Source organism: Spermophilus citellus (assembly GCF_964194105.1).
Source record: "Spermophilus citellus genome assembly, chromosome: 13".
Classification (NCBI taxonomy): domain Eukaryota; kingdom Metazoa; phylum Chordata; class Mammalia; order Rodentia; family Sciuridae; genus Spermophilus; species Spermophilus citellus.
In genome coordinates this window covers 76,337,005-76,349,585 of record NC_138193.1, presented here as the reverse complement: position 1 = coordinate 76,349,585, position 12,581 = coordinate 76,337,005, and the positions used below count along the sequence as shown (strand labels likewise).

The following is a 12,581-nucleotide window of genomic DNA, read 5'->3' as shown; positions in this document are numbered from 1 at the left end:
CCTCAGCCATGTGGAGAGGCGCTGGAGGATAAGATGGCATGTAGATTGAGAGACCCAAGACTTCTCACTGCATTGTGTGCATAAACACGCCATTGAGCAGATATGCCAGGCATGTGAGTGAAGGGGACAACTTGAAAGAGGATCCCCCATACCCAGCCACCTGATCTGAAATCCCATGCATCAGTGACAGGCCATCCATATTCCTAACATGAAATTGGAGCAAAATAGATTGAAAGTTTTCAGCAACTAAGTTTTAATGCAACAAAAGAGAACCAAAGAAGATTCCAATAATATTTCTCTGACTTCATCTCCATCATTTCTTTAACAGTTATAGAGGTATTTTTTCCTTGACAACCATGAAGTGTGCAAAGGCATTATATTCTGTATACTTTTTGCTTTTATCATCACTTACTCTTTTGCTTTGTGTTCTAGCTATTTGTATTTGCATTTTCTCTCTCTTTGAGGGTTGAAGACTCTAGCATTCTTAGCAATTTGCACCCAGAAAATTGTTGCTTTATTTGATTATATGTTTTGGAGTGCCATTGGAGAAGAACTGGAAAGGGAATAGATCCATTGCCCCAGTCAACCATGATGTCCTCTGACCTCCAGTAGTTTAAAACAAACTTGTATCTGTGTTACCTTTTCTATTATTTCAAATTGTTTGACTTTTCATGTGTTTGTTTCCTCAGGCAGATTTCCTGTGCCCCAAGAGCAGAGATTATTAAGACACTTTGGGGTTCTACATCATTTCTGGCACAGGGCAGGACTCATGGAATCTACCATTTTCTGATAATCAGAGATGCTTCAGCTCTGTGATAAAAATGACAGGTTGAAGCAAGTCTTATAAGAGAGCTGATTCTGAAGGGAGAGGGGCACAAAGTATAATGAAAAAAATCAGGATTTAAAATGAGCTCACTGAAATGATGCTTCTGCAGTAGACATTATATGTGCCTAAGAGTATCAAAGTTACCAAATGAGTGAGTAGCCTTGGGCAGAGTTCACAAGGAGATAGTCATGCATTTGGAAATAAGCAGAATGATGTGTTGGGTGGAATAACTTGAATGCAATCCAATGTTAGATTGGGAAGCCCCCTTGGAAACTTGTTCCATGTTCTGGAGCTAGTTATTTTGGATTCCTCTTTATCACAGACACAAAATATGTGTACCATTGCTCTTTGTACAAGATAGCTTTGCAGCTGTGAGACTAAGTAAGGCTTCTTGTCAGTATACTGGGATCTAGGTTTGATGGTGGATGATGATGAAGGGAATGGTTGATAGGAGAGAGATACAAGGTCGCTTAAAATTCAGTGAAGCAAATTCTTTAGCAGAAATGGTTCCTGAATGATAAGGAAAGAGTTGTTTACTTAAAGCTTACCATATATATACTTGCTGGAAGTACCAAACATGTAATCTGTTAAGATTTCCAAATTCTAGATTGGCCAAAAGATTATTCCTCTTGTATTTCCATGGATTAAGAAAAATCCATAGTAATTCATATCAACAGGAACCAAGATAAGTTGATCTTGTTCAGTGTTGTTTGAGATTTAACTACACTAGTATTCCCATTTTTCTTCTCTTCTCCTCTTCTCCCCTCCCCTCCCCTCCCCTCCCCTCCCCTCCTCTCTTCCCTCTCCCTCCCCCTCCCTCCCTCCCCCCCCCCCCTCTCTCTCTCTCTCTCTCTCTCTCTCTCTCTCTCTCTCTCTCTCGTCTATGGCTATGATCCTTCTGTAGGTCCTGGAAATATGTTGTTTGATTTTATAACTCCTTTTAATAATACTCTCTATTCTTAGAATGCAAATATCCCTGGAAGTGTAATTTTTAAAAAGATGTTATTATTCATTCACATGTTTATGAAAGTAGGTTATTGTAACTTTGATTGTTAATTTTAGGTGTCAATTTGGAATTAAGGGATTCCCAGATAGTGGTTAAAACATTATTTCTTGTTGTCTCTGAGGATGTTTCTAGAAGAAAAACAGAAGAGATTGATGCTTGAATCAGTGAATTATAAGGAGGATCTGTCCTCAGTGTGGGTAGCACCATCCAGTCAGCTGGGGTCCTGGATAGAACAAAAAGGGAAAAGGCAAATTCTCTTGCTCTTTCTCCTAGAACTGGGACATACTTCTCTTGGACTTCAAAATTTTGGGGTCTTGAGCCTGTGGACTCAGAAACTTATACCAGCAACTCCCTGGGTTCTCAGACCTTTAACTTTGGACTGAGAATTATACCAGCAGCTTCCCTAACTCTGAGGCCTTTGAAATTGGACGAACTCACACTACTAACTGCCAAGGTCCTATGGTTTGCAGATGGTCTATCATGGGACTTTTTAGCCTCCATATTAATTTGAGCCAATGGCCCTAGTAAATTCCCTCTTGTATATCTCCATCTATCTTTATCCTATTGATTCTATCTTTTTGAAAAAAAAACTCTGACAAATATAGTGACTATTGGATACATCTGGGCTTGGATTGAGGTACAGAGCACAAATCATGGCACAATGTTGAGTATTTAGAAGAGTTATTCTGGGCAACCATATTTTGAGAAATAAAGGGAATCATGGGATGGAATTTGGTCTCTGAGTCTTGAAAGTCAGTCAGAAGAGTTTAAAATTTATATGAGCTAAAAAAATGACTTATTGCGATCTGTATTTTTGTAAGATTAGTTTTAAAAGCCTTGAGACTGGGGCTGGGGTTGTGGCTCAGTAGTATAACGCTTGACTGGCATGTGTAGGGCCCTGGGTTTGATTCTCAGCACCATGTATAAATAAATAAAGGTCTGTTGACAACTAAAAAAATATATATATTTAAAAAAACCACATGTCCTTGAGACTGACATAGAGTAGGTGCTCAATAAATACTTGTTAAATGAACTGGAAGAAAAAGAATTGAAAGTAGAAAGAGGATGAGTGGCTATTACAGAAATGCAGGTCTAGGATGATAGACTCTCTTCTTCCCATAGTGTAACTTCATCTGTTAAAAGTCATTGCATCACGTGATGAAACCGATGTATTGGGTATCTGCTTTGGGTTACTATAGCCTCTGAAAACTCCTGCAGTGCTTATTGTTGTGGGTGATAATGCTTATCCCACCACCAGATATATTAGGTCAGGCACTGTTTTGTTTCAAAGTCTCTTACATCTTGCTTGGTGCCAGACACACTGGTGTCTAAATATTCACCGTGTCAGGCTCCATGTCTTCAGTGAGCAGTTGAGAATGTTTACTTGATTTCTCTCTTTATTCTTGGAGCTAGTGGGTGGATAAGGGGGAAGGGACAGTGGTGGGCTGGTGTTTTTAATCCTCGTCTTGGAAGCTGGTTGGGTCTAATGACTGGCCTTTCTTTGTAAAGTATCGCTTCAGTTAACATTTCAACACATGCTGTATTCTGGAAGTGAGTGGTTTTGAGAATTTAAATCCTGAAAAATACCAGTGGAGACACCACGGGCTGATGGTTGGCTCTGAAGAGATTTAGTAATCCTAAATGGTTTCAACATTGTTAGGCTTCTTGGTGTGGAGTTAGAGTGGCAAGGAAGGCAGCAGTTGATAATGACAGAGTTAGGAGAGGCAGGAGTTAAATAGCGCTCTGTGCCCCGTTTCATAAAGTGTGTTATAGCCACTGCCACAAATTTGATTTGAACAATTTCTATTTTTCCCAGCAAAGATGTTATTACAGGTCAATCATTTCCATAAGTGAGAGCACATTTCTGGTGTGTGCTACACTGACAGATGGCTAGAAGACCTCTCTTTCATGATCCCAGGCGGGATAAAAAGGCAATTTACTATCTATAGGACTGTGGGTACACTGGTAATGGAAGAGAATCATTCTTATACAAATAACTCAGTGTTTGAATCTGAACTATCAAATGAATCTGAGCTATAGCCAAATCAATTTGATAAACCATCAGAATATGATTGTACTGGCTCCAGCCTGCAAAGGCAATGCATTAAATTTTCCCCACAGGAAACTGTTTCCCAAGGAAATGGCAATTGCTTGATTGCTTAAAAAAAAAAAAAGTTCAGTGAGTTCAAGATATCAGGTGAAAACTTAGATGGCTGCTGATGTTCAAGGTCAAGACTCACGAGAGGGAAATGAGGATGCTGGGCCTCCCCTTTGAAACTTCCTGGACCTTGTCTGCATGCCCGGGGCTTCTCAGCATCACTTTCTCTTTACAATAGAATCATTCATTCTTGTGTCCTCAGGTGTTCTTCACTCCACTAGAAATTTTGCCTTTGGGAAAGGAGCGCTCATCAGTTTGGATGCACTTCCCTGACATCCAGTAGAATCCCATGTATGTGTGTGAGGGAGACAAAGGATGAACCTGTGGGGGAAAGAAGATTCTTCCTTGTGGAGGAGATATTTTGGAGATGGGGCAGGGCTTCTCAGCTCTCAACATGGAGAATCTCATCTCTAGAACCAGAGTTCTCTCTAGATCACCAGCATGTGGTTATAGACCTAAGCCCCTAGTACTAACTCAGCTGATCAAAAAATCTTGGGTTGGGATTAATAAACTGAGGTTTCAAAAGCCCTCCAGCTGATTTTTGAGGCCCAATCAAATTTAGGACCACTGCTCTAAGCAGCTGAGAGTCACTCACACTGAAGTGGTGCTTAGCTGGCTTCTACTCTGGGAATTACACAAGATTGCCTCCTTCCTGGGGACAACCTGAACCCAATGTCTGTTTACATGAAGGCTTGGCCTCTGCCTTAGTTCAGTCCAACTTTGAAGGCTCATCTTAACTCCAGAGCTCCCTGTGGGATCAGCTGAGCCTTCTGTTGTAAATGCAGTATGGTTTAACTTCCCTGGTAGCCTGATTTTGCTTCCGTCAGGCATCCTCCACATGTTCTGAGAATATTTCGTTAAATCTCCTGAATTCATATATCTCTACTAAAGTCTTATCTGGGGGGTTAGGATCTGACTTAAAGCACAGACATAGCCCTGGTTCAAGCAGCATCTGTTTGGGGCTGGATAGTCCGCTCAAATTCCTAGTCCTACCTATTCACTCATAGCACCTGAGGTTAGCTGGTCCTCTGCGCACCTACACAAGCATCCCTCAGGCTGGGTTTAACTGAGTTGGTGCATCAGGTTGCAGAAATGGGAAATGAGATAGGCCATTCATCAGACTGCATCCCAGGTCAGCAGGCAGCTTAAAGGGCATTTGGACTAACTGAAATCTCCAGAAGGAGAAACTTGATGGTAAAGTGATCAACTTGTCCCCAAGGTGAGAAGAATGAAACTAGCAATTATAGGCTGGGCTTCTGGCCAGGATCTTGCACATATATTCTCATGCATTGAGATGAAAAGATGTGAGAAGGCATTATTACTCTAGACCCTTTGAGTCACGAGTGGTGCTTTTTAATTCCATTGAATTTTCTATAATTTTAATTCTGGCCATATATGTTTCTATAGTAAAGGGGATAAAACAACGAGCCTGTAACTTAAGGACCCCACAGAACTGTGTCTTGCCTGCATTCACAGGAAGGCTGGCTGGGAGACTTGCATGTTGAGTTTTTCTCTTAAACATTCTGATGAGATACATTGTGTAGTGCCTTAGCCTGGAACCCTGGAAGCCAATTCTGCAAACTTAGGAGATGTTCCTCGGGGATGTGATTATGTATTCCTGACTTGTATTCTTAGGCTGAGAGGCTGGTATAATAATTATCTTTCCCTCTATTTCAGTTCCCCACGAGTTGCAGGGGGCCTTAATGAATAACATTTAGATGCGAATAGATGTATTCATGGAAACATGGTAGGGTAGAAACATATGGGAATGTGAGGCAGAAGAGCTAGTTTCTGAAACGAGCTCTGTTGCTCTGAGTTCTGCAGTGTGATCTTTAAAGGGTCACTTCCTTCCTCTGGGCCTGGATTTCTCAAATGGATAGTGAACCAGTGGGGGGATCTTGTCCAATGTAAACATTTTCAGGAGCCCACAGTGGGTTAAGGTGCTCTAGATTCAATGTTATACCTGTCCCAGGTCACATATGGAAACAAACATACTCCATAACTTTTGTATTCTGAACAGTTAGTGGTGCTTATTTAGGAACATCCAAAACTCTTTGGACTTTTTAGCTGAGTGAAATGGAAAATCTGCTCCCCAGCCAGAGTATATCAGAAGCACTTTGTCAAAGTCCATTTGTCTCTCAAGCACTCTAAGAACAGGGAACATTAAGCATTATAAGCTTTAAGTACTTTGTATATTTGAACACTTGGACTGGATACCTGGCACTCTCCATTTGTTAGGCCTGTGTCCTGTTTTCTACTTCATACTACATGTCATGATCTGATATATTAAGTTGTATATTTAAACTATTGTCTGACTCTCCCTCACCCCATGAGAATATTAGCCTTCTGTGAGGAAGAACTTCCTCTTGTTTCCTGCATTAACGTATAGGGTACACATGGTACAAAGGTGGCACTTAAAAATCTATTCAATGAATGAAAAAAAAATACATATGGACACACACTTTATATATACGTTTAAGTTTCAGACAATAATAGAAAATAGATATTACTGTTTTTGCCAGTCTTTAGGAGGGGAAACAGGCTTACAGAGGAAAAGGACCCGGGTTTGATCTGAGGCTGCTGCTCTGGCACTTCTTTAATCATGCAGACACAACCTCCTTTTGCATACATCGCTGTCTCCAGCCAGGCATTCTGGAGTAATCTTTGAACTTGGTCCGAATGATAAATCTATCTTAAAACACACACACACTGCTCTCTTCAAAGGGGCAGAGAGCCATGTATGGGGAATAGCACACTCTTTATCATCAATAATTAACAATTGTGGAGTTTCTGCTCTGCCATGCATGATTTAATTCAAGAGATAGATTCCAACCTGAAGGAGAATATAAGATATTTGGTGAAGACAAAAGTGATGTTGATAGATGGTAGATAGAAGGATAACCATCATTGGCAGCCCATGCCAACTACTAAGAGGTACAGTGTGTGCCTCTCAAATGCCTGCATCTAGAAAGCATGTTTATTTCTTAGCTCACCAGTTCTTCTTGCATCTTATTCCTCCTAGGTGCTATTCTTCTTATTGAAGTGCATTCTACAGTAAATTCAGTAGTTTTTGCTTAGAGCCCAGGAAAACACATGTTTAAAAAGCCCTTAGGTAATTATGATGCAGGCACCTCCTACTTCAATCCATAAAGGCTGCTGAAGTTGCAGGAGGAAGTCACTAAAGGCTCAGGTCATCAGAGAGACTTGAAGAAGAGATGGGTCTCAGAAAGATCTTTAATGGAAAGGGCAGCAGGGATAAGAAAAGCAGAAAAAGTCATTTTTGGCAGGAAGAATCAGGAAGAGGATGTGCCAATAGGAGGAATCATGCTGATGCAGGGCTGAGGGGCACTGAATGCATCCCAAGGGATCTGGAGAGAGGATCCAAAAATAATGTGTGTGTATGTTGGTCTCACTGGATTGAATAGTGTGTACCCACAGGTCTCTTAGATGTGGAGGGTAAGGAAGGAGAATTGTGCTTTTTCTTCTAGGATAGACACATAACAGAGTGGTTAGTTTGTATCACGAGTCAGAACAATTCAGTTTTAAATCCCTGCTATTAAAACTTGCATGACCTTGAGTGAGTTAGTTAATGCCTCTAGGAAATTCAGTTTTTCCTTCTCTAAAATGGCAATAATAGCTCCCACCACAGAGGGTTATTCTAAGGATTAAATGAGAAAATGCCTCTTAACTTCTTATAACACTTGTCTGGCACTTGGTAAGTGCTCATTACATGTTATTATTATTGTTGCCATTTTATTGAAAGCCAGACTGCAGATCAGCCTTAAATTGTACTTATAAATCTTTGCAGATGACATGAATAAGAATCAACCTTGACTGTTAGTCCTATCTTGGAGCTTTTTTGAGATGGAGAGAGTGAAGTTCTAGCTTCTACAAACCGAGCTCTTCCACGAAGATAAGAAAAGAGAGAAAGTTACTCACAGAATGACTGGTCCAGAGGCTCCCTGGAAAACATCATTAGGCAATTCTTCCAAATTATTGTTATCACTTAGATTCCTGGGGATGGAGTTAAGGAAAGAAGAAGGGAAACAGAAAGCTACATAAATATCACTGTTGTAAGAGCCATTTCCCTCTAAATGGCCTGGAAGAATAGCCAGGCTACTTACAGCTCATCTAGTTGGGTTCCATTGAATGCACAGTTGTGTATTTCTTGAATTCCATTCTTATTCAGCCATCTGAAATAAAAGGCCCATTAAAAAACCAATAATGTCAGATTCAAACAATACAGGGGTTTCATAATTGGAAGCACTGGGGCAAGATCAGACAGCACAGGTTAGTGGCATAAATAAAACACCATCCTTAGAGCTCAGGAATAGGGGCAGGAGGGAGACTGATTTGTCACTGTATAACCTTTTGTAACTTTTAAAGTTTATTTTATGTGTGAATATTATCTATTCAAAGGAATAAGCGAACTTCATGTAGAAAAAAGGAATAAATAAAATTTAATTTCAAAAAGGCACACTTAGGCACAGCAGTCTGGATCCTATAACTATAAGGTCTTTGCATATGTCTCCCTTGGTGGAGAAGATACTAAGGGATAAAGTGATGAAGATCTTTGTTGTTCTGAAGGACAGAAATCATATAATTATTGAACCAGTGTTTCTAAGACAGAGAAAGAACATTTTGTGCCACCTTTCTCTAAGGCCTTAAAGCTTTTACACATGCTCACCCATAGCAGTTGCCTGACTGTCATCAAAAAGTGATCTAATTAAGTTGTCATAAAACCTGAACAACTCCTGTGACCCACAGGGACCTGGTTATTGGAGGCTTGTGGAAGTGACTCTGGGTTAGCCAGATAGAAAGAGAAATCAATTATAGAGCCTGTGGCTGTGGCAGGGCGAGGTGGTGTGAGTGGGCATGGGGGAGGCTCTGGGGGATGTTGGGGTGAGTGTGGAACAGTTATTCTCATTGTTCGAAGGAGCAGGTTTGCCTGGACGGAGGAGCCCGGGGACACTGTGGGCCAACAGTCCTGCTGTTGGGAAAGGTTGGGGGAAGTCAGCCCAAAGGGCCCAGAGCAGCTGCTCTTGTTTGTGTGTCAGTTTCTTTTCCCTGCGTGGCTTTACAAATAACACTGTTGAAAAAACTGACCCAGAGAGGCTCCTGTATATCAGGACTCAAACTATTTCCTGGGTATGACGGGTATCTAGAAAATGCTTAAAATCAATGCAAAACAACTGTACATCTTTCCTCCCCTCCTCTGTAAGTCCAGCTGGCTAAAAAATTCAGAGGAGCAAGGTACATCTTTCAAAACATTAGCAACCAGTTAAAAGGTTCTGTTGACAAAGCTGTGATTGAGCACTGTATCCTGTTCACCCCCACATGCCCAGGAGAAGGCCTTTCCTGGGCATCCAGACTCCTAACTTCTCAGCCTGGCCCAGAGTAGTCAGTACTGGGGAAGCTGTCCCTAACCCATGGGAGGTACATCCCTAGGGGTTTGGGATCAAACCACAAGGGTCAGCAAACTTTTTCTAAAAAGAGGTAGATAGTAAATTTTAGGTTTTATGGGCCAAGAGGCAAGATTAAAGATATCATATAGAAATATAAGTTCTTATAAAACAATTTTCACAAATTTTTATTGACCAAATTCAGAATTTAATAGTTTGAGTTCAACTTTTCTTTCTTTTATAATATAGGTCTACTATTGAAAAGAATATAATTCTGTTTTTGAGAGATATGATGTTTTGCTTAATTTAGGTTCAATGTTAGCATTCCTGATCACAAAAAAATATGATCTTAGTTCATAGGCTAGATTTGGCCTGTGGATAGTAGTTGGTTGACCCTTAATCTATTCCCAGGAGTGTGCGAATCCATATGGGCTCCTCCTGTTTGTCTATAGACAAGATAATTTTTCCTGCTCATATATATTCTGCAAATAGCTATTGCTATGATTGAAGCGTAGGCTAATTTAAAATAATTATTGTTTTCAAAGTAGAACTTTGTCTTTATGGATTTATCAATCAATAGATATCATCATGTGGGGAGGGGAATAGTATTTTTTTTTTTTTATAATTTCAATGATGAATCATTTCACAAAAGACAAATTATGGCCCAAACTCCTTAATTTGGTTTCTGTTAGGCTAAAGTGGACTCCTAACAAAGGGAAGCCAACATTTATACAGCTCACTCCTAGTCTCTTAAGATAGGAGGGTCCTATTTTGAAATCTGTTGGTGACAGTGATGATAACAACTACCCGCACAGCTTAAACCCTCTTGGGTCCTTAGGGACAAGACCATGTGCTCCCTCAGCAGAGGCTTCTCATCCTAAAGAGTGAAGATAAAGGGGGTCCTGGTCCATGAAAACTCACTGAGGGCAGGTAAGGGAGATGGACACTCATGGAGGAAGGGAGAAAATATATGAAGGATGCCTCTCCAGAGGCCAGAGTGTGCTGGGAGCTGTCACATGTGTCATCTCACTGTGTTTCTTCTGAATTAGGCCATTCTTCTGGCCAGCCATAGCTGAAAGAATTCAGCCCCATGAAAGAATTTCTTTGAACCATGTGGATGTTTATATTATCTTGAATGTCTCTTGGAGAGAGTACAGAAAAATTAGCTGGGAGCTTTCCCCATGTAGATCCTCTGCTTGTGATGGCTTGTGAGGGTGTGGAAAGGTACAGACGCCTCCTCACTATGGGCTTTGACTGCTTATTGCCCTGAGTCACAGGGTCTGATAATGCTTCATTGCGTGTTTGTTAGAAAACTTTCTCTGTCTTCAGTGCCATTTGCCATGCTTTTCTCCCTACTGGGAGAAAGCACCTCTACGTTAGATAAAACACCCAAACTAAGAACAATTGGAGACTTACGCTGCATTGATTATGAATCTCCTGATTCTATTATCTATAGATTAAGGATCAGCCAAGGTAAGAACTATAGATGTTGTCTTCACAAGTGTGCAAGTGTCCTTTAGAGACATGTCTGAAAAGTGTGAGTTCTAAAGGTAAACCATTCCCTCTTGAGGAGTGTGTCCCGAAATTCTGGGGGAATTCATACGGTGTCCATAAGGAGTTAGAAAAGGGCAGAAAGGAACTATATGTTTCTTTTGTTATCTTTAAGTTAAATATACACAATAAGGTTTATTTAAAAGAAACCAAATTATGAGAAATCGTGTCACAAAAAAAACAACACACCCACTAAAGTTTTCAAAATGGAAAGATAAAATATTTTTCTTACAGATGTAATTGCAATTAGTGGTTCCTCAAATGTCATTCTGGACATCTAACTTTGATGGATCCCATGAGTTTTCTGGTAGCCCAAAACAGGCCTGTTTTTTTGGCTACCTTAGAGTATGAGTAAACTGCCATGCTAGATACCGGCACAAAAGATTAGAAGGCTGTTCATTAATGATGCAGAGTGCATTTAAAAACTTGCCCAGAAGTCAGAGGGAGTAACTTGAGCTCATTAAAAAACGTGATCATTCCAAGAAAATGAGAAGTCATCTTTTGCTCAGCGTGGGCCTGCTTAATATGGTTAGGAGGGAGTAGCCATATCTCCCCGCTCCAGCCTCCTTCCTGGTCTTTTTCTTTAGGCAACAGAAGCCTTGCCAGGCAATAACTAGCTTTATTGATGCATGAGTTATTCTGTCCTTTGGAACAGATGTTGCATCACAGGAGACCATCATTCAAAGAGCAATTTTAAATACTTGAATCACACCACAGCATCATAAATTATTAACATGACTCCATGTTGTGATTCTGAAATGTAAAGATGAGAGGAAAACACAGAACCAGAGAGAGATTTAAATGGTGAAATGCCAGTTATCCAAACAAAAGCAGAGTATCCCATTATGAGAAAGATCATTAAGTGAAAAATCAAATGTTACTCTGTTGGATTTCTTCCCCTTACTTACAGAATCACACTCTCGAAACTCAGCCCCATGAAAGAATTTCTTTCAACCATGTGGATGTTTATGTTATCTTGAATGTCTCTGGAAGAGAGTACAGAAAAATTAGATACCAGCATTGGCTCCACTTGGGAAACCTTTCCTCGTTTAGTTTACTGGGCAGGATGTTATCTTTAGCTGAGGTAATGTTTTAATATAATTTTTGTTTGGAGGATAATGAGTTCAAAGTTTGGGAACCAAATGGTCTTTAATTTATCTTTCGTATGTCAGTTCTTCTTATAGGCGGAATTGCAGATGTGCAGTGTCTTCTCTCTGAAGGGTTTCTTAGCTAATGTCACTGTGTTCTAACACACTCATTCTTAGCCTTTTTCCACAGTTGGTCTCTCTGCTCAACGTGACAAAGACACTAAAACTGACCTGCCACCTCCTACCAAACTTCTCTGTTCATCTTAGGTGGGCCTTCTTCCTCTAATCTCAATCCCTTTATTATACTTTTTTTTTTCTTCTGGTTATTCTCCTTGGGTCACAGAGCAATTCTTCTCTTTTCTTGAATTAAAGGGTAGGTAAGTCTTATATCTTTCTGTTTGTATTCCTTAGCCTGTTGTCAAACTTATATAGTAGGTTTGTTCTAACATATAAATATAGAAGTAGCAAACAGCTTGAAACAATTTGAGAAGTTCTAGAAAATTCTTTCTCCACTCCTTACACTGCTTCCTAATTTCTTCCTTTGGAGTCT

The 12,581-nt window shown here is 40.3% G+C and overlaps 1 protein-coding gene and 1 long non-coding RNA gene across 14 annotated transcripts in view; one reads left to right on the top strand and one right to left on the bottom strand.

Moving 5' to 3' along the window:
• Positions 1–12,581, top strand: part of LOC308632269 — a 371,322-nt gene that overhangs the window by 78,005 nt on the left and 280,736 nt on the right. The window lies entirely within an intron of this gene.
• FSHR (follicle stimulating hormone receptor) overlaps positions 1–12,581 on the bottom strand; it is a gene marked incomplete at both ends in the record, with an annotated part of 152,859 nt that overhangs the window by 10,706 nt on the left and 129,572 nt on the right. Inside the window, 3 exons of the mRNA XM_081264226.1 lie at positions 7,930–8,004; positions 8,115–8,183; positions 11,852–11,929. Of these exons, the coding sequence (XP_081120352.1) occupies positions 7,930–8,004; positions 8,115–8,183; positions 11,852–11,929 (222 nt within the window). The remainder of the gene's footprint in view (positions 1–7,929; positions 8,005–8,114; positions 8,184–11,851; positions 11,930–12,581) is intronic.